This window comes from Fulmarus glacialis, unplaced genomic scaffold, assembly GCF_000690835.1.
Source record: "Fulmarus glacialis isolate BGI_N327 unplaced genomic scaffold, ASM69083v1 scaffold1486, whole genome shotgun sequence".
In the NCBI taxonomy this organism is placed as follows: domain Eukaryota; kingdom Metazoa; phylum Chordata; class Aves; order Procellariiformes; family Procellariidae; genus Fulmarus; species Fulmarus glacialis.
This window is the reverse complement of record NW_009216036.1, coordinates 29662-52989: the sequence shown is the minus strand read 5'-3', so window position 1 is coordinate 52989 and position 23328 is coordinate 29662. Positions and strand designations below refer to the sequence as shown.

General features: G+C 38.2%; 1 protein-coding gene across 1 annotated transcript; it reads left to right on the top strand.

Moving 5' to 3' along the window:
- Positions 1–599: 599 nt before the first annotated feature.
- LOC104077764 (coiled-coil domain-containing protein 70-like) lies at positions 600–1166 on the top strand. The gene has a single exon (XM_009579127.1). It carries the CDS (start codon positions 600–602, stop codon positions 1164–1166), a length of 567 nt encoding a protein of 188 aa, XP_009577422.1.
- The last annotated feature ends 22162 nt before the right edge of the window (positions 1167–23328 follow it).

The following is a 23328-nucleotide window of genomic DNA, read 5'->3' as shown; positions in this document are numbered from 1 at the left end:
GCCTGCCAGGTTAAACCACGACAGTAAGGTAATAGTTCTAGAAAAATAAATACTTAATCACACAGTAAAAAAAAAAAAAAAGAATGAAAAAAGGTAAAAAAGAAAAGCAAAGAAAATTACAATAAAGATATATATTAACAATCTGGATTCCTCTATGAATGCATATCACCTTGCTGTATGTCCATGAGAAAGATTGTCAAAGTTTTAAGACTCTAAAAGGAAATATCCCTTCTTTATTCTTCGTTATAATTGACTCAGCCTTGTGAAATTTAATTTGCTGTATATACTTAAGCACATGCAAAAATATATAATACCTGTCAAATATCAGTATTGGTTTACCATTATTTTTATTTCATGTGTAGTGCTATATTTATTTATTTACTTATTTATACGTTATTCTGAGTACGGTCTTATGGACACTTAACCTCTGTTCTCAGTTCCATGACTACTGAGTATGAAAGGTGAAATCACCCATCTGGACCATAGCACAGCCCCTGAGTGGTGCTGCCGAGTGACAAAATGACTGACTCTAAGGATGAAGACTCTTTAAGGAAGATCAGCAATTTATCTCTGCTGCCCCTTCTGCCATCTCCTCCCACATGACACAATTTAACCAAACACTCTGTAAGGAGATTCGAGCCCTTCGAGAAGAGAATCAAAACCTTCAGCAAAAGAATAGAGCTTTTTGTATGGAGAACAAAGCCTATTATCAGGAGAATCAAAGTATCCAAAGACAGAACAAAGTCCTTTGGGAAGAGAATAAAATCCTTCAAGAGAGGCATAGGGACTCTTCAGAGGAAACAAAGCACTTGGAGAAACAGCAAAAGGCCCTCCAACAACAAAATAAAGCCCTCAGAGAAGAGATTAAGGCTCTCGAAGGACAAGAAAGAGCATTTGCAATGGAGGAAAAAGCTCTTCAGCAAAAGATTTTAGCTTTATGGGAGGAAAACAAGGCCTTCAAGGAGCAGCTTAAGGCTCTTCAAAAGGACAACAAAGCCATTCAGGAAGAGGAGAAAGCACCTTGTGAGGAAAAAAATGCCCTCAGTGAGGAGAAACTTGCTCTCCAAGAGGAGAACAGGGCCCTTCAAGACGAGAAAAATGAATGCCCTACAAAGTCAGGAGAAAGCTCTCCAAGAAGAACACAAAGTCCTCCAAGAATGGAATAAGATATTTCAAGAGGAGGAATAAAGCAATATAAGTAAAGAATCAGATGCTTAGGGAGATTTAGCAGGAGGAGTAAAGAGTAATTTTCATTGTTAGCCAGATATTATGGTCTAGTCTTCATAACAGAACATCAGCAGCAACTAATGGATAAAACCAGGCATAAAGTAGTCTGCAGGCTTAGTGGAAAAGCCTAGGAAATTTGAAAGCGCTGAAACATAGGTGTTGGTATCTTGGATCCCTGAAGCCTAATAAATTACTGCTAGCAATATATAATGCATATCTGCAGATGTCTGCTTTATTGACATCTTGAATACCACAGAAAACAAGTTTCTTATTATAGTATTTCAAAGTTTAGATTAACACAATTTTTTTACTGTAAAGTGTTAGAAGATATTCATAGAAAATGGATTCTGATGTAATAAACACTAAAGTCATATACAAGTGAGATTGCGTCAGACTTCCACTTTTTACATCTAGACTTAATCAATAAAATTGCTTCTGAAAATAGTTGGTATGAAACGCTTTCAGAATATGTTAATGAATCCTTTGCCTCAGAGATTTTCCTTCAAAGATCCAGTTTTAACATGAGTTTTGAGAAAAAAATTCAGTACATCTGTGTTGTCCGAAAAGCGGATTCGTGCCCGGCTGCAAGTAACCAATTCCACATGCTCAGGAGAGATATTGTTTTATACAGGCCTGGGTGCTTGGTGGACTTGCCACAAATCAAGCATACCTGGTCTAATTACCTTTCTGTTTATATCCATGCTTCTCGTACATATTTTAAGTTTCTCTTTTACATATTCATTAAATTTCCGGGAACTAATTATAATATTACATCATCCTAGACACATGCGCACTAAAGCCTTTAGGTCTTCTTGAGGGTCTCGGGTGGTCTCTGGTGGTCGGCAGGGTAGTGAACTCTTCGTGAGCTTGTTTCTTTCTTTCCTTATAAGGTCAAGGTTTGTCTCCGAGCCACATCTGTTTGTTTATGGTTCTTGTTTCCAAGGTTAATCTTCACTAGAATCTAACAATGCTTCTAGGATACACAGTTTATACTAGTTACAATTCCACACACTTACAAACACAACACCTGTTAGTTACCTAACTTCTAAGCAACAAATCTTCATTGTTTAAAATTACAGAAGCGAGCAATATAAAATAGTAAGTACTACATCATCTGTGCTACTAAAGAAAGAAGATTAGGAAGCAAGCTTGAATGCTGTCTTCCTGGACCATCCACAGTGCTACTTTTCTCTATTTCTGCTTTGTGCAGCTCCAACAGACAATTTCAAAGGCAATAGGGGCGCACAATAACTCCCAAAAGCAATGGTTAGATGAGCCAGGGTTTGTCTTTAATCTTATACATTCCTCCAATGTAAGCCTTGTAGGCTTTGTACCCTTGGACACCTGCACATGCATTTGTATCACATTCCAGTACCCATAAAACAAAATTTTACTATTATATGATAAAAACACCACGCTTGTGGTGTGCAAAGACATTATTTAAATAGCTTAGAACTAGAAAACCACACCAGAATAAAACCAGCACATTAAGACTACCTGGTGTGCGTAGGAAACCAGGAACAAGAACTCACTGTGTGGTGTGGCCAGTCTGCTCTAGCTGCATCTAACCATAAGCAGAGTGACACAAGCGAGTATTTGACACTTGACCTTGGGTCCAGGTCTCCTGAAGAGATTTCCTATTCACGCAGGAAATCAAGTTAGCAATGAAATGTATTAAAATACAGAATACTTGTTAGTGTAGAAACAAAAGGACTAGAAAAGAAAGTTCTCTAGTCATGGCTCCAAAATCTCAAAGAGAAGTGATATTGTAGGCAGTGGAGCAGGAACATGTGTAGCTAGCACCTGAGACAAACAAATTAATACTTCTTTTCTTTTGCCAAATATTAAACTCTTAATATTAATATCTCTGGCCTTAAAGGCCAGAGAGGTTTTGGAAAGTTGAGCACAGTGGTGTACTAGTGGACATCTAGCCTGAGAAAACTGATGCAATTTGAAAGGCATATCATTCTGGAGAAACATTAGGAGTTTTTTTCTTGTACAGATGGTTTCCCGATGAGAACCCTGATATACCTTGTCTTCAATTTAGAGGTTTGGATTCAGACCCTTCCTTTGGATTAAAATAATTTTCATGTTGGAAGCATTCTCCACAGACATCTATCATACAGATCTTTTTTTATGGTCACTCAGAGAGAGCTAAGAAGAGATGAACAGTGGACTTGAAGTACTTCAGTACTTGAACTTTTTTCTGGATGCAGGCTAAATCACGTGACTACCTATATAAATATCATATAATAATTGTTGAATATGGTGTCAGCTAAAAAAATTTTAAAAACTGTATAACCGTAGAATGATTTAGGTGGCATGTGACCTCTAGAGGTCAATGGTCACTCACTGAAAGCAAGGACAGATTTCAAGTTACCTTAGATAAGAGAAAACATTAGGCAAGGTTACATTTGAACGGGGGAAAGACAACATCTCTGTCTCGTATTTGCCTGTTTCCCCTGCTTGGTTCATCTGTCCAGTGTTGGACAAGTCAGGTGTTACCACATCACCAACCCATGTAGGTCTGTAGCGCATTATTTTCTTCAGCCTCATGTTCCGCCACATCATCTTGAATGATTCTGCCACCTAATGGTTCACACTGCTAATTTCTGGTTCCACCTATTTCTGGTTCCTGGTCTTGCCTCACTGGTAAAGAATATTCAGGACCTACAGCAAACTGGAAAGTTTCCTGTTACTGGACAAAACAGTTTGTCTTTCTACCAGTTTAGGTGTCTCTTCAACCACAGTCTTGTAGCTGTTTCCAGATTCATCTCCTCTTCTGCATCTCCTCTTCCTCTTAATTTAATTTATTGTTAATTAATATAAAATTTTAATTACTGATTCACGCATTGAGAAGAAAAAGAAAACATAAACTAACAAGGAAATACCTTTCCTCTTTGTGCTCAACTTGAGCCCTCCCCCTTCCACATCTCAGCCTCCCTTGTTTTCATCTCACATTGCAATTGTCCCTCTCCAATCATTCTGGCCACGAGGGAGGGGGGTCAGTGAGCAGTGTTTTCTTTCTGATGGTCCTTGCTTCTTCCCCATTGATATGCATGGATCACTCACAGCTGTAGTCCCTTGGCAGTGTCTCTGCCCTGACATGGGTCACCTGCAGTCTGCAGTCCCTCAGAGGTACCTCCTCTGGCATGGAGTGCCTCTTTTCAGTAGTGCAGCTCCAGCTGTGTCCCCAATGACGTCTCCTTCCACATGTCCCCTCCATTTCTCTGGAGGTGTTTTCTCCTTCATTTTCTCATGCCTCCAGTAACCACTGCTCTTTCCAACACAGGTATGAATCAGGGCACTGGGGGCTCCTCTGCCTTGCTTTTGGTGCAAGATGGGGTGTTTACAGCAGTGTCAGAGCCCACCAAAGCTGGCTGTGACTGGCCCAGAGCAGCTCAGAGCCTCCTCCACAGAGGACATCCTGCAGCCATCAGCTACCCAGCTAGCCTACCGGTTACCCCCATTACAGCGTTCCTGTAGCCGCTTTGTTACATCACCAATATGAGTGAATGGTTCTGTCCCTGAGCCTGGACCTTGTGTCAGATAACTCATGCAGCTAGGTATAAAATCGGTATGTAGGTACATGTCAATTACGTTTTTTCCATACTGGATGCACAATTAGCGTTTCTGTGCCATTCAACTTCCAGCTACCATTTTCCACCTTCCCTTTTCTCCAACTCCGCCCACTCAGAGTTGAAGTGCAACTGGTTCCTTGAACAACGCTTCTAACCATGATTTGCAAAGCTCAACAACTTGCAGTTTTGTCTGCACTGCAGTAGGAAATCCTAAGGGCTGATTCCCACAGTAGACAGAGGAGTTTGTGACTGCAGTGGAAAGAATTTTAAAATTTTCATGCAGAGCCAAAAATTGTTTTCTAGACAAGGAATCAGGGCAGTAAGCTGGGGTAGTTAAGACATGCATTCTGAGTTAAACGTTAGACTCGTTCAAGTTAGACAGCTCTGGTTCACATATAATTTATGTGATAGCCTATGCTTTGGCTGTCAGACAGGACATGTAAGGAGAGAACCCTTACGCAGACATGAGACAGAATTTGCTGTTATGAAGGATAAAGTCTCTACCTTTGTTCTTTACTACCTGTGTAGTGACCAGCTGATGGGGAACCACCACTTTCGCCCATGGTAACCTGTTACACCTTGCTGTGTGCACTCTGAGACATTCACACAGAACTCGTGCCTAAACTCATGGCTCCCCATATCTGTGAAGAGAAAGGAGTTCTTTATATATTCTGATAGTCTGACATTCTGATATATTACAACTTCTGTTGAAGTATATGAGACTAGTCTCCTAGAGCTGCTTTCTCTAATCTTTTTCTTCCCTCGGTTCCCTTGGAATTTTATGATGTCTTTGCTCAGAATTAGGGACTATGATAATAACTTGGCAAGATTATGTACTACTGATGGTAATATTCCTTTTGGAAAATGCTGCATTTACTTCTAATTACATTAGGGGTTATTTCAGTTCTGGGTTTGGATATGTATATAATGAAGAAATATGATGCTTTAATTTGTCTTTATAGCATTAATATGATTAAATTTACTTACACACAAATAAATTAATTATTCCATAAATATGTTATGTTTAAAACATTACAAAATTATTGTGTGTAATTAGATACTTCAAGTATGATTAACAGTGTTTCAAAGTATTTTAAATTAGCTGTTTATTTCTTGTGAAAAATTAAACAACATTGTGGCATTAGGAGTGGTGATAAAGCTTCAGCTAAATATATATAAGCAGCCATACATTGACTATTGTGTGATGCTAAAGGTCTTGGATTGTGATCAGCAGAATGAAGTCCTGTTGGAGGCCAGTCACCAGCAGTGTGCACCAGGGATCGATACTGGGGCCAATTCCATTTAACATCTTCATTAATGACCCAGAGAATGGGATGGCATGCACCCTCAGCAAGTTTGCAGATGACCTAAAACCAGGAGGAGTGACTGATACACCCGATGGGTGTGCTGCCATTCAGAGGGACAGGGTGGAGACTTGGGCGGACAGGAATCTAATGAAGTTCAGCAAAGTGAAATGCACATTTCCCCAGGGAAATTCCTGTGGAGAAATAAAAGCGTACTGCTACTAGCAGAATCATAGCAAATATGCAGAGAGATGAATGCACATCCCTGGGACTTTACTGAAGGAGGAAACATGCCAAAGAAGATGCAAGTGCAGTGCTGAAGAGGAGGACTTGTAGGTGCCTTACAAGAAGTTTACAGGAAAAGTACATCACTAAGATCATGCAGGAGATGAGGCTGTAGGGAGGAAATCCTCAGTCTCAGTAGGGCTCTACCTAAAAGCCATGTCTATGCACATTAGTTAGTTTTAGCCTCATGCTACTCAGCATCAATACCCTCTTGATTCCAACAGCAGAAGAGCAAACAGAATCCTCAGCGTGGTACCCACTATGGATAGACTTAAATCTGTAGAGTGTTTGCCATGCACTAGTGAATCTAATAAAAGTCAGAATCTTCCCAAAGTGAAAAATAATTGCTAGAAGAGTCTGGAATAAATATCAGCTGGTAAGCAGGAACACTTTTTTCTGGATAAAAATTATACGCCTTTCATTGCACTGCAAAAGAGAGCCTCTACTCCTGTCAGATGTTAGGGAAAGTTGAAGTTACCATAGAAGAAATATGTTTAGCTCTACATATAGCCCCTACAAAGGAGTATTTTAAGAAAGTTTGTGCCAGCTTAAGGCAAATCTATGAAAATATGGTTTTGTGTTAATTGTGTGGAAAAAATATTTCTAACCTTTGAAAATACTACATTTTTAATTGCTCCAGGGAATTTTTTTGATTAAGTAAATATCTCATTCAAATGTCCTCATGGCATAGATTCGGAATATTAAATATAATATAAAATGAAATATAAAATCAACAGGAAGTCCAGGAGGCAGAGCCAGCTGTTAAAATAAGGTTTTGATACTTATTAAAATGGTCAAAATATTGCAAGTCAATAGAATATAGATCTAATATACAAAGTCTTTGTACTAGGGAATGCACATATTTTGGTTGGCATAGTAGTACAGCTTCAAAACCTCTCTGAGCTAGAAACTTATACTTTTCTGTTTCTCCCCTACAGTTACATTGGATATGCTTCAGCTCACTGTAGCCAGGAGTTTGTAGACATAGACATGAATTAAAGGCATGGTCTTATAACTTAGGCAGAATTTTAGGAAGATGGCAGAATAGAGCAGTGTAGCTTTCATTGCATTTCCACTTGCTGGTTACTTTACCTGAAGCATAATATTAACAATATTTCTGAGTGAGGAAAGCTGTTTAGAAGCAAGCTAAAGTAAAAACAAAAATGGAGGAAACATGAAAGAAAAAAAAAAAAAGTTTAGTCCCATGCAGTTCATATTGCTTAAAAAAAAAAAAAAAAAAATAAAAAAAAAAAAAAAAAAAGAAAAAAACAGTGCTTTAGTTGAAGGCTGCCCATAGGGTGAAACACTTTTTCTTAGATTTCCTGTATGAGAGCAGAAAATTTTAAAAGTACAGTTCTCTTGCACAAGGAGAGGTAGATTAATGAGAAAAATATCTAACAGTCCCAGGACATCCAGTATCCCTACATATATAATGAACTGTTTGAGGATGGAACAAGAAGAGAAAAAAAGATAACCAATAGCATGCATAATCAGATTCTTCAGAGTGGCAGATTGGAGCAAAAATTACGATAATCTTAATAATGTGCTCACAGAAGGTATCAGTGTTTACACAGATTCTAAGATGGAGTAAAATCCTCCAGAGTGAAACATGACTAACAGACCAGTCTGGAGTAAATTTTAGGTGATAGATCATTCTAGATTACAGTGATTAGGTATTTCCTTTAGGTCGTGTCTCTCTACCACTTGCTTGAAAGTCATTTTCATAGTAAGCTGCGGTTTAATCCAGTATTCAGTGCATATTGATTTTCCCTCAATATTTGATCCACAGGGTATATGGTCTATTGTCTTTTTTGTCTTCACTACTGAGATCAAAAAATTTATGCTTTTAGCTCTAAAGGTATCCAATTCATTCCCCAATGTGCTGATCAAAAGAACAATCATGAGCCATCGGACAACCACTGAATTATTATATTCGTATGCAACAGGTTAATGATGTGTATCCTAGAGTTTTTATTAAGCTGGTTCAAGAAGGTTAGACTGAGAATAACAACATAAAATTGAGTAGTGGGAAACAGAAGCTGAAAAGTCCAGGAAACTTTCCAAATTAGAATGTGTCTAGAGAATTTTTCTCCTAATGAAAATTGTGGAAATATCAAAGCTTGAGTCTCATAAAACATTTCAGTCAGTCAGATATATACTATGCTAAATAATTGTCAATTTACAATTACAGGAACAAGCTAGCCATCAGGAACAGATCTTTCTGGGTTTTGGTTCATTTTTAATGAAAGTTAAAATGAAAGAAAGAACTAATATCCAGCCATTAAGAAAAAGTTATGAGAGTCATGGGTGCTTAATAGCTTACAAAACATAGATGCACTTAGAAATTACAGGCTTCTCTCACCTGGTTTACAACTCAGTCTGCATCCAAGCTTTCGCAGGGTTCATTCAGAGTCAGGAATTAGATCCATTCTCAGCCCACCCAGTAGGAAAAGAATTAATACCGGGGACCTACTTGTAATATGTTGTTCAGGGTTTCAAGAGGCATTTAACTTAGGTTTATTTTATCAGTATGTGTAACAGTCTTCGCAGAGAACACTAAATCTATACAGAATTTACTATTTACAGGATTACTAGGAGGAATAAACAACTCAAAAAGGGAATTAAAATAGATAATCTGCAATGAAAAGATAAAAGACAGATTATCCAGAATACCTGGAGTACACTCTTCAGTTCTGGGGTCCCCAGTACAAGACAGAACTGGCCATACTGGAGAGAGTCCATTGAAGGGCCATGAAGATGATGAAAGGACTGGAGCATCTCTCCTATGAGGAAAGGCAGAGATAATTGGGACTGCTTATCCTAGAGAAGGGGTTCACCTTAGGAGGATCTTATCAATGTATATAAATACCTGAAGGGAGGGTGTAAAGACAATGGGGCCAGGCACTTTCCAGTGCTCCCCAGTGACAGGACAAGAGGCAATGGGCACAAACTGAAACATAGGAGGTTCCTTCTGAACATCAGGAAACACTATTTTACTGTGAGAGTGACCGAGCATTGGCACAGGTTGCCCAGATAGGTTGTAGGGTCTCCATCCTTGGAGATATTCAAAAGCCACTTGAACACGGTCCCGGGCAACTGACTCTAGGTGTCCCTGCTTTAGCAGGGTGGTTGGACCAGATGACCTCCAGAGGCCTTTTCCAACCTCAACTATTCTGTGATTCCATGATTCCATCAGTCTATGATCAGGACAGCTGTATCTCAGAAGTTCAAAAAGTAAAATTTAAAGTAAGAACTAAAGAAAATAAAGTGAATGGTAGAAAGGTTCTCCACAGACATATATGGAAAGAGGATGAAAAGAGGAATGGGCCAGAGTTTGTGAAGGGAAAGATACAGATCCTGTAACATTTTCAGTAAGGATGATGATGCACATAACACCAATGGAAAAGTAATTTAAAGACAATTAGAAAAGCGTATTAGAATATTGTAGGTGAGCTGTGAGTCACCTTTGGGCTGCTTGCAATGATTATTATTAAAAAATCTATATGCAGACTACTAAAAGAACTGACATATTAAATAACACATTAACAGACACCAGCAATATAGTAGGAGAATAGAGAAAAAAAAAAAAACTTCTCAGAAAAAAAAAATTAAGCAGAATGAGACAAGTATAAGTCTGTTACTTTATTCTAAGGATCGTGAAATTTTTTTTGACAGTTTGTATCAAAGATATCAGTATTATAAGAGACAGAAGGAAATGGACAATGATATAAACCACAAATGGGATTATTAAAGATATATCATATTAGAGTTATTAAATATCTTTTCTAATAAGATAATTTCTGAGATAAGATTAATACAAAAGACGAGATCTAAACAGTAGGATACTATTTAAAAAAATAGTATTCAAGTTGAAAAACTTGATTCACCTGGGTGGAAAATACAAGGGAAGGAGATCTATTTAAGTATGGAATCTGTGGACATATATTGCTCGTAAACAAATTACTACCAATTATTACAAAAACACTTCTCACTGTAAAACAGTTAAAATTACTCAGTGACCCTTCAACCAGGATAATTAGAAACAAGGAACTCGTTCCTTCACATGTCCTTAGATATACTTCCTGTAAATGCTCTTATTTATTTTATATATTGCACTTAATATCTAATATTTTGGGGATTCTTCTGGTTACCAAATGGGATTAAGAGGTTTTCTACTCCTTACTTCACAGTGCATAACTTGGCTTCTTTTTTACTGCACTTACATAACCAACTGCTACATTGCCAAGTGGGAAGGACCAGTACTCGATTTGACATCATCTATTATAGTTCTAGAACCATTCATATGGCCTGTTTATGAGGGATGTAGTCTGTGTCAGCTGTATTGTTTGCAGGAATGACTGATACGTCCACAAGAGCTAAGCACTGGAGGACCTTGCATCTACATTGGTGGTGGTATGCCCTAGATGTGCCCCAGAAGTGACTTTGATCATGATTCCACCAGGAGAGAAATCACTTGAGTGTACCACTGCTGTTCTCAAACACCAGCTGTAGGACTACAGATGACAGGTGCAAGGCACATTCACACCTGAAAATAACATAACAGATGCACCTATTGAGGATGGAAATACCAGAGACTGGCCACAGCTAGGAATTAATGAAGGCAAAATACACTGATTTTATTTAACATTACTACAAGCATGTTTGCACACATTTTGGAGGTGGGCAGGAGCTTGCCTGACTGATACTCAGTGTTCTGAAAAGCTGCTAGAGCTGAAAAAGTACCTTGAAACCAGGTTCAAAATAAGTGACTGGAAAAGTAAACTAGATATCCTGTAATGATCATTTTCAGCACAAATTTTAGCAGTTACCATGGTTTAGCCTGACTAGCTTCAAAGATTTTTAAGACCCAGTATGTGATCTATAGAAGGCTTATACTCATGTTAAGAGACTTTAAGCAAATGTGTAATTGCATTTATGAAGAAGGCAGGTTGTTTCCTCAACGGAAACCTAAATGTAAAGAGCATTTTTTTGCATTAATAGTGTATAAGAAAGTATCATAAAGATTTCTGGGAAGAGAAAGGAAACCTATAATACAGCTTCAGGGGATAAGAACAGTCCATATATGGCCAAAATATCTGAGAAGGATAATGAACAGTAAAAGCATACTGTAGCACATAATTATGCAATTTTGATGGCAGATACATTGAGTATCTAGCAACTTTTGGTTTTACAGTCAGTGGCAGATTCTCAGTATCTTTGAAATAGGGACAGTTTTTAAGCTGTCTGGGCATGGATTTAGAGGGACAATACCTTCTGTATTTGTTTAGACACCGAAAGTTTGGTGTCAATAAATCATGCAGTCTGATAATGTACTCAGTGATGTACATGTGTTTTGGGGTTTATACAAAGTATGTTCTATAAATATTTCTAATTAAATATCTACTTTATTGATGTCTGTAGTTACTGAATATCATAAGCCATGCAGTCTTTTCGGGTCCTGTGATTCCATCTGCTATTCAGAAAAAAAATCTATTAGTTATGGAGTAAAGGGTTTTCTTTCTAGACTTAGAATACAGTGATCTGTATTTAGTTTGAAGTCTCTATTAGGGAAAGTGAAGTCTGGTGATGTTTTGTTTAAAAGAAAGAAAAATATAAGTAAAATTTTTCCATTCAAATAATAAAGCCCTTGGAAGTCAATGCATTGAACACAAGTGTAACTTTAATCACATACATTAATTACTGTGAAATTACATCATTAAGGAAAAGCATCTGTTTAAGTACTTGGCTGAATTGTGGCCACCTTGGTCATAAAGAGAATGTTGACAATATCTGATCTGCAGATTAAAGGTGCAAAAGTCTTTTCCATATTACATCCAACGACAACAATTCTCCATCATTCCCGTGCAAAAGGGCAAAACTACAAATTAATTCCTGTCTAGACAGAAGAAACAATCGTTTTTATCTAAATTGTCTTGGGCTACTGCTGGGACGTTCAATGAAAAGCTCTACTACTAATGAATAAAAAGACAATTTTTTTACAATTAATGAGTCATAGATATTTTAAGCACTGCAATTCGAGGACAGAAAGCTATTAGATTTAGAGGAAGAATGGGAAAAAATAATGAGAACAGAAGGGTGAGCTATTTTGGTACCTGAGAAAGGTTGTTATTCTAATTCAATATTTATCATGCAGTAGCAACTTTAAAATGAGGAATCTAAAGAAAAGATGCTTGGATCTTGGATACCATCTGGAAAGTTCAGCTGAAGAGAATCATGCATAAGGAAAGTAATAACATTAGTAACTGAAAATATGTCTGTAAAACATATTTTTCATTCAAAACAGAAAAAAAAAAAAAAAGCAGATGGTAGAATTTGGAAGGGAAGATTATAAATTAACATATTAATGGCCAGATCCTGAATAATTTCAGTGACTGAAATAAACAGAGTTTTGCCATTGATTTTAATGAGAGTAGAGTAAAGTATGTCACCAGAAGCGGTGAGAAAAGGTTGTAAACATAAAAGACCACATTCTCCAAATGATGCAGTTTTCTGCTTTATAAACACAAATTGGACTTCAAGGGGCTAAACATAACCACTGGTCAAGTCCTCTAGTCAGGGAAACAGCTCTCTGGGAAAAAGTTAGCAAAAGTAGCTTCATTCCTTTGGATTTAAATGAGTTTTATGAGGCCAAGATGTGACAGAGACAGATCCTCATTTGTGCTGGCTCAGTTCACTGACATAAAATAGGGCAGCATTGCACTTTGATCTTCAACAAATCTAGGTAGCTCAAATCAAGAAGGAAGACTTAGCTCCCCTGTGATCCTGTTGTCTCTCTACAAAGTTCAGTTTGTTTTCAAACAAGGTAGGGTGTCTGTCACTAAGGTACAATTACTGCTAAATTGCAGAATTCCATTGGGTTACATGATTACCTGTATCATGCTCTATTCTGCATTTACAAAGCATCTGCTAGGACACTATGGAGATGTAGGTCCTTCTAAGGTCTCAAAGGCATGAACTTGTGTTTAAGCACCTAAAAAGGTATCATTTAACTCACAAAAGGCATAAAGAAGGGTTTATCTAATATAAACCCTTTTCTATAAAGCAAACACATTATTGGGGCTGGAGCTGCATTTTCATATTGAATTGATATATTTATCTCTAAGGGTCATTGCACTGTGTAAGTGAAGAGTGAGGGACAAAATGTTAGAGAAAATATGATTGTGTAACAAAACTTTGTTGTTATTTCAAAAGGAATGTAGCTACATGCATGTTATTTACTAGTTCTTGGCTTTAATTAAAAACAAATAAAAAGGTGAATATAAATGGAATTGGGAATACCGTGCTAATTTACATCAGTGTTTAATTTCCTGAAATACAATAATTAAAGTAAATACTAATTACTAAAACTATTTTTCATTGTTGAAGTGAAAAATGTACTTATTTTCTCAAGCAGCCTTATGTTTTTACAAGAGCACTCTCTTGTGGCTATAACAGTTTTCTGCATAGTTTAAGGACCTTTTTAAAAAGAATTTTATACTGCAATTTAAGGTAATAGGAAAAGCAATAACCTAACTCTGACCAGCCATGCAGCAGATAATGATAATATAACTTCAAATCTGAATAAATTGTCTAAAAATCTGTTTATTCACCAAGGCATAAAGACTGTTGAAAATAGATTCCTATATTTTAATCTAATAAGAAGGCTTAAAATGATAGCCAGCCTACAAAAGATGGCAAGAACCAAATGTAATCAGAACACGATGCTGCAAAAGCAAAGATAGGATAATCAAAATGAATGTGACATATGGGCAGGTGGGCTGGTCTGTAGTCACACAACGCTGGAGAAATCTTTAAAAATGGTGAAGGAAAATGACAAAGATGCAATTGCTTCTGCTTCTTTTGTGCAGTGATATACCTCTGTTTATCCACTGTATCCCTCCGTAACAAGAATATTCTTGTAGCAGGTGAGAGATGCTCAGAAAGGAGTTTGAGCCAAGTTGTACAGTGGCTTCTCTGATGTTGTTTTTGGTAGTGGTCATCCTATAGCAGATACTCATTAAAGTGAACTGTGCTGAGGACCTGGTCCACACCATCTTCCAACTGCATTCATGCCTGCCCCAAACCTTCTGCCTGCACTGGGGTGACAACTGCCTTGTTCCCATAGAAAGGGTCTTCTGGGAATTCCTTGCTGGCCTGGGTGTCTGGACTATCTCCTTTTTTGCAGTTGGAACAGAGGGATTTTCAACAGTAAAGTCTGCTCATCAGGAGAGAGTACAGAGCAAAACAGCTTTGGGAAATGGTGCCATAAAGGAACTGTGATTGCTATCAAGTATTAGACACCTCATCTTTAATGCAGAACTTGGACATATGAATAATGGGAACTAAAGCTCTTTAATAGGGAGAAAACAGCAGTCTGGAGTCTAGTGCTAATGGGAGTTATGCTCACCAATGTTTGGCAAGTAGATTAATTACTCTTTACTAACCTGCTCTTATCAAATGGTGATGAAATCTCTTCAGGCAGGCTAGAGGTTTTTTGCTTGACACAGCTTTTCTGCTTCACAGAGCCGTGTACTGATATGTAGTTGCACAAATAATAAATTATAAATCCAGCTCTCAGTTTTCCCTAGCTCACTGATATGTTACAAGGTTTCACTGACTGATTTATAAATGTTTTAGCAATACTTTGAGATCCTCAGATGGAAGATGCTATATCAAAACTGGTTATTGTCTCACGAAAGGTATCTAAAGAAATTAAGTTAAAAATATCTGCAAACCCTTCCATGATTTTAGTGTGCTTATAATTCTCCATATAGCTAATACAGATTTTCCTAAAAAGGGCAACAATTGACACTAGAAACCAAAAAGCTGTTCTTTCAAATTAGTCAAGCTTTTTTCAAGGTACACCAATCTGTAGTTCAGATATCACCAGAAGAACACAATAAATGAAAATCTTCAACCCCAGAAGCTAAAGCTATGTCAACAGTAGTAAATTAAACAGAACTCATAAACATTCCTGGGCACAGGGTTAAATGAAATGACCCATATCTATTAGTAAATGCTTTTAGCCACAGAAAGAGAGTGACTGCATGCAAACTGCCAGCTGACATTTAGATACAGTAGCTGGAATATTTGACTTCCTAAAACATACCCATGAATTAGTTAAGAGCTTGCTAGTTGGGCCAGATCAAAATTGTTCTATAAAATGGTCTAAAAGCTTAAAAACACAGACAACTGCATTTCAGTCTTGAGAGCATTGCCTGCCTGGCTCTGTTTAAGTTACCAACAGAGATGCAGTCTACAAAGTGATTGTGCACGGAATAGATGTAAAAGCTGAGGTCAGCGAAGAGAGTTGAAGGAATTTATGGTGTGATTTAAATACTTTTTCTAACCACTAAAGCTTTATTGAGCTAGTTTGAAAATACATGTCATTACACTCTTGGCTTAAAATAATTCCTTTATCAAAGTTGGAGAGAAAAAACAAATGGAGTTAAACCCAGCTACTGTTGAGTTTCCCAATATAGATAAAATTATATGCAAAATAAATAAAATAAATGTCACAATACTTAAAATATGTTGTGATTTGACAATAAAAAATAGCAAATTGTCAATAGTTTTATTCAATTGAGTAGTTTGACTGATTTCAGAGGCTGTATGTCTACAGATTTAAAACATTAAAAAAGTAAGACTGACAAGCTTCAGTCCCAAGGCTATGCAAATTCAGTATGAAGCCCATGGCCTGATACTACCGATGGTATGACAGTATTTACTGTGCTACAGGACAATGCTGACAGACTTCACCCTCTGGCCCAGATCTATCATTCTTCTACTGTACCTATATGTGGAACCTGCTTGGTGTGGGGAAATAGTTCACGTGATGTCCGGATCTCTGCAGGATGGCAACAAGTTCCTCCAAGCTCCTCTGCTGCTACTGACAGCTTTTTACTGACCTTCTCTATTTCCACAAGTGCTTCTGATTCAGTTTAGAACTGGACCATAAACCAGGGAATAAGAACTGGGAATGGGCATTTCCTGTGGTGAAGCCTTTACATACATTTTAAGCTACATACACCCTTAGTAAAAAGCAGAGAAATGGAGTGCCAGGCCTCAGCAAGGGAGGTGGCATGATTGCCATTATCAGTAGGGTCATGTCATGAAAGCACAATAATCAACTGTCAGTGTTGTCTATGAGATTGCACTGGAGCTTCATTTTAGAATATATGCCACACCTTTTAAAGATTCTTACCACTTGAGCTGATTTGTCTGGTTGGTGATAAGAGTTGTACTCAATGCCCTCTTTGCCTCCATCATTACTGGTAAGATTTGACCTCAGGAACTGCAGGCAACTGAGACCAGTAGGCAAGTCTGGAGCAAGGAAGACTTACCTTTGATGGAGAAGGATCAAGCTGGGAAATATTTAAACAAACTGGACGTATACAAGTCCATGCAGCCTAGTGAGATGAATCCGTGAGTGCTGAAAGTGCAGTAATGTGAAACTCATGCCAAGATTTTAAGCCATGTCAATGGTGGTCAGCAGTTTTTCACATTTTAGGCAGATGTTCTGAAGTTCAGAAATGTGATGCTTATCCAGAGATGCTGTATCCTGCTTGTTGCTCTCTTTGATCAGTGAATACTTGATCATTGCATGAGACATTGTGGGTGGGAGCCTTTTCATCTGACTTTTGATGCCTGTACTGCATATGTGAGTGTTACTTAACCACCCTGTGCCTCCTTTTTTTCTGGGGTGAAAAACAGTCACTTTCAGAGTATGATTCATTTGCCCAAACAAAAGTGTTTATTTTAGGATGAGATGACTCATATTCAGTGGTATCTATTACTCTTCCATGATGGTGAGGAAAGTTGGTAGTCACCAGATCAGATCAGTTCAGATACCCTGAATGTTGAAATTTAATCTACATTTATGCTTCCCTCAGCAGGAGTACCTATTCCAAGAAATGCTGAAGCTGTCTACATGACACACTGGAAGCGTGTGGATAATCTTGTATGGTCTTCCAAGTCTTCTGAGAAGGTAAGAAGCTGCGGTAGAAGCACAGGCGATAGGCAGCCTTGAACAGCCCTTAAACAGTGTCTTCAGCTTCCTCAGTGGACACAGAGACTGAAACCCACGCTGAAGCTTGCAGTAATAATTGCAGAAATTGCAGAATTGCAGTAAAAATTGAAGAAATTATACACTCATGGGATAATTTAAAGCAAATCAACTCCTACTGCAATTCAAAGCTATTTTATAAAATCAGCCGCTCTATATTTTTCTCTTTACTTTCCGAACTAAATCTAAAAAGAAATGTCATTTCCATAATTTTTGGATATTGATGAAAAAATCTTTGATTACTGAATTTATGGGCCAACACATCCACAGCTTTGCTGTTAATTGTAATGTTATTAAAATTCTCAGCATACAACTAGGAACATAAATGCTTCTTTCTCAACATACCTGCAAGTAGTATTTACTTCCTCAACAATATTAGAGAAATTTTTGTCCATGTTCAAATCTGACCTTGTGGTTCTATAGTAGGTTTTCAGCACTATCTAAGTAGAACTTTAATTAGCTTCTTCCAACATGGTCTTGATACATTAGAAATTAGTTAAAATGACTTATTTACACTCCTTTCTTTTTTATTTAAAAAAATTGGTTTTACCAAGAAGAAATATAAATAATTAAAACTGATGAAACATAGCTGCCATCAGTTAATAACTCCAGCTTTTTACTATCCATCTGCAACTTTATTGTGCAATTCTACATATCAGATGTATTAAAATGTTTCTGAGTAATATAGAATTATAAAATCATAGAATAGTTTGGATTGGAAGGGACCCTTAAAGATCACCTAGTCCAACCCCACTGCCATGGGCAGGGACATCTTCAACTAGATCAGGTTGCTCAGAGCTCCGTCCAACCTGACCTTGAATGTTTCCAGGGATGGGGCATCTACCACCTCTCTGGGCAACCTGTTCCAGTATTTCCACCACCCTAAAAAATTTCTTCCTTATATCTAGTCTAAATCTACCCTCTTTTAGTTTAAAACCATTCCCCCTTGTCCTGTCGCAACACGCCTTGTTAGAAAGTTTGTCCCCATCTTTCTTATAAGCCCCCTTGAAGGACTGGAAGGCTGCAATAAGGTCTTCCCGAAGCCTTCTCTTCTCCAGGCTGAATAATCCCAACCCTCTCAGCCTTTCTTCACAGGTGAGGTGTTCCACCCCCCTGATCATTTTTGTGGCCCTCCTCTAGACCCACTCCAACAAGTCCATGTCTTTCTTGTGCTGAAGGTACAGCTGAAGAGATGGACGCAGTACTCCAGGTGGGGTCTCACTAGATCAGAGGACAGGGGCAGAATCATCTCCCTCGACCTGCTGGCCACGCTTCTTTTGATGCAGGCCAGGCTACGGTTGGCCTTCTGGGCTGCAAAGGCACATTGTCAGGTCATGTTGAGCTTCTCATCAACCAATGCCCCCAGTGCCCCCATCAACCAATGAGAGAGGTTCCTCTCAATCCCTCCACCCCCCAGACTGTATTGATACCGGGGGTTGCCCCCACCCAGCTGCAGAACCTTGCACTTAGCCTTGTTGAACCTCATGAAGTGCACATGGGCCCACTTCTCGAGCTTGTCCAGGTTCCTCTGGATGGCATCCTGTCCTGCAGGCATGTCAACCACACCACTCAGCTTGGTGTCATCTGCAAACTTGCTGAGCGTGCACTCAATCCCACTGTCTATGTCATTGATGAAGATATTAAACTGTACTGGTCCCAATACGGACCCTTACGGGACACCATTTGTCATCGATCTCCATCTGGACATTGAGCCGTTGACCACTACCCTCTGGATGCAACCATCCAACCAATTCCTCCTCCACCGGACAGTCCACCCATCAAATCCATACCTCTCCAATTTAGAGAAAAGGATGTTGTGGGGGACCATGTCAAAGGCCTTACAGAGGTCCAGATAGACGACACCTGTAGCCCTTCCATGTGCACTGATGTAGTCACTCCATCCTAGAAGGCCACTAGGTTGGTCAGACATGACTTGCCCTTGGTGAAGCCATGCTGGCTGACTCGAATCTCCTCCCTGCCCTACATGTGCCTTAGCATAGCTTCCAGGAGCTATGGAAAATCTTTAAATCTTTTTTATATGGAAAATCTTTTTTAAAAAGAGGTCACCTATAGATGTATAGATAGATCTATTAAAAAAAAAAAAAGGTTAAAAAAAAATTATCATATATAGATATAGAGTATTTCCTGCAAGAGAGATTCCACTGTTTCTCTTGGCAACCTATTCCAGCATTAATTGTTGTCATGGTGAAGAATTTTTTTTCTCATGTTCAGGCCCATTTCCCCTGAACAACTTTTGTCCATTGCCTCTTGTCCTGTCACTGTTCATCCTTGTGAAAAAAACACCTCCGTTTTCTCTATAACTACCTTTTAAAGGGACACTTGGAAGACTGTGATTAGAATCCCCTGAGCCTTCTGCTTTAACCTTTTCTAAGCCAAAGAAGCCCAAGTTCTTCAACCTTTCTTCAAATGTCAAGTTTTTCAGACCTCTAATTGCCATGGTGACCCACCTGGTGGACCATCTCAATTTTTTTGATGTGTCTTTTGAACTGTGTGAGACCAACACTAGACACAGTATTCCAGGCACGGCCTAACAAATGCTGAAGTAGATCCCTTGATTTGCTGGATATATGTAAGGCTACTATTGCCTTATATGGTATTTCCAGGGCCATGCACAACAAAGGAGGTGAAAGACATAAAACCTTTAGTAGCCAAAGATATCTTTTCCTTTTAATTCTTATGACATTAAACCAGGAATGTCAACTTTCTAAACTAACAGTATAATTGCAACTTAACACATCAAACTGTAAAAAGAGTCTCCTCTATTATTATGGAAATGGGCTATAGAATCTGGCAAAAAGGAAAGGTTTGTGAGTCTGTTGAATTGCTGTGAATGAAAATTCAGGAAATTTTTTTATTATTATAGTTACCTCAGGGTCTGAGCATTAGATGTTTTCAGGGTTAAATAATGGATTAGGTCCTATTCATTTTTTCAATCTTTCTAAGACCAAACTATCTTTTAAAAGCTTTTTCTTATTGCTACAAAGGTGAAAAAAAAAAATCACAAGAAGTTAAGCTATTAAAAGTGATTAGGTATTTCTTACATGTTACATAGCTGAAAAAAAGGCTTTCATGAACTCAAGTTTTTAGTAATTAATATCTTGAAAGATAAAACATCATCAGAAGTCAAATCCAGTCAAGATGTACAACCTGCAATAAAAATGTTCATTTTCCAGTTTCATAGCCCATCTTCCTCTCACGTTGTCTTACCGTTTTTTTCCCACCAAATATTCAGTAGATTTTTTTGTTGTTGTTTTCTTATCCATCGTGTTCATATCACATAACTTTTGAAATACCCAGCCGGCTTATACAGCTTGTCTGTTCACAGAGCAGTCTGTGGTGACATATATCATCTGTCATCTTCTAATATGGAAATATTAATAATCTTTAAAATATATAGGAAGCAAGTAAGGTTTCTATGCTTCATACGTGGTGGATGTGGTACTAATTTTATCAGTGCACAACAGAGCATAAGAGCAATAAAAATTAAAAAAAAAAAAAGTCAGAGCTTTGGAGGAATGAGGGTAGAAAAGAGAAATTCAGCAGTGAGAAATGGAAGACCAAAAAGAAAATTTATTTTAGAGTAAGAAACAACACAAAAACAAACAAACACAAAAGACATTAAAGAATATGCAAAATGAAGTGATAGCTGCAAGAATTCACTTTGGGGGTTATAATTTTGAACTGCTGCAAGCTGAGCAGATTTATAGAATAGAATAGAATATTTCAATTGGAACGGACCTACGATGGTCATCTAGTCGAACTGCCTGACCACTTCAGGGCTGACCAAAAGTTAAAGCATGTTGTTAAGGCCTTGTCCAAGTGTCTTTTAAACACTGACAGGCTTGAGGCATCGACCACCTCTCTAGGAAGCCTGTTCCAGTGTTTGACCACCCTTATGGTAAAGAAATGCTTCCTAATGTCTAAACCTCCTCTGATGCAGCTTTGAACCATTCCCATGCATCCTACCACTGGATCCCAGGGAGAATTGATCAGTATCTCCTTCTCCACTTCCCCTCCTCAGGAAGCTGTGGAGAGCAATGAGGTCGCCCCTCAGCCTCCTTTTCTCCAAATTAGACAAGCCCAATGTCCTCAGCCGGTCCTCATAGGACATACCTTCCAGCCCTTTCACCAGCTTTGTTGCTCTCCTCTGGATGCATTCAAGGACCTGAACATCCTTCTTAAATGGTGGGGCCCAGAACTGCACACAGTACTCAAGGTGAGGCCACACCAATGCTGAATACAACGGGACAATCGCCTCTTTTGACTGGCTGGTTATGCTGTGTTTGATGCATGCCCAGGTGCGGTTTGCCCTCTTGGCTGCCAGGGCACACTGCTGACTCCTGTTGAGCCTGCTGTGGACCAGCACACCCATTTATTCTTGAACAGAATCTGTTCCATGATCATGTACTCCTTAAAAACAGTCTCATGGACTAGCATCCAGCAAATGCTATAATGTGGGGTTTTTTGAACTAGAGATGGGCATTTGTTTACAATGAAAAACAGAAAACAATTAGACTTTCTTTGGAAATTTGCTCTTCCCAAATGGCATGGCAGAAACAGAAATCTTGTCAACGAAATCTTTACTCAAGTTTTATTTTCTCCCATGGGTGTTGTTGGAAAGAGGACTCAGAACTTACGCTATGAAAACCACTGCAACTACTTTGAACAAACAGGACACTAGCATGTAGTAAGTACTGTTTTCTTTGAGTGTTTGGTTAAACATCCACCAGATGTCAGTACATACTTGCAGAATAGTCTAAGTTGTGCCATAGAGATGTTTCTAACACAGATCTGATCCTTCTGATACATAATACAGAAGTGCAAAGTTGCATATCACTGATGGTGCTGCCAAAATGTGCAAAATAGTTCAAAGAAAATCCTTATGCTTTATAAATGACAGACAAAAAAACCCAGAATTTTGATTCTGTATTTTTCTACATCTAGCACTTATTTGGCTACTAGCTAGTTACAACTGCTCTGAGTTTTTATTTATGAAAGCAGAAAATACAGGGCAGAGAACTGCACTGTAGACTGTGGCCATTCGGATTCTTAAATATAAGAGATGAGGAAAAAATGAGAGATCTAGACTTCTTCAGTCTTAATAAAGGAAGGCTAAGGAATAATTTTATTGCTGACTTCAAATGTCTAATAAGTTGTTATAGCGCAGAAAGAGCCAGGCTGTTCTCAGACAAGCACAGCTATAGGATGTAGAACAATGGATACAAGTTGCAATACGGAAAATTCTGATCTGACATCAGGAAAATAAACCCACAACCCACAAATGAAAGTAATCAGACACTGGACTGGGTCACCCAGAAGCTTGTGAAATCTGTCTTCAGAGATATTAAAAAATCTACTGAACAAGATCATGAGCAACCTCATCAAACTTTGAAGTTAGATCCAGCTTCAAAATTGGTCTAGCAGGGTTTGGACCAGATGATCTCCAGAGGTCCTCCCTAAACTAAATTATTGTCTGGTTTTATTTCAGTAACATTTCAGAAGGAGGATAAATTAAGGCACATAAAATGTCATTAGGCTTCAATCTGCTGGCAGACTTTTTTTTTAAAGAAAGTTTATAAAAATAAGCAAATAAGCCTCCTGCCTATCAGAGTCAGATATTTCTTTCCTCTCAGGCAGTTGGCAGCTGTACTGAGATGCCTCAGTGATTTTCTGTGTTTCTTTGTATGAGGTACCTCCACATACAAAAATCAGTATCATGTAAACTCTTCTCAGTGACAGTTTAGCTTTTGAAATGTAATAATTTGGTTTTGTTTCATTATAAAACTGACAACTTTGTTTTATTTCCTGATGCAGTATTAAATAGGCCACGTAAGTCCAGTGATTT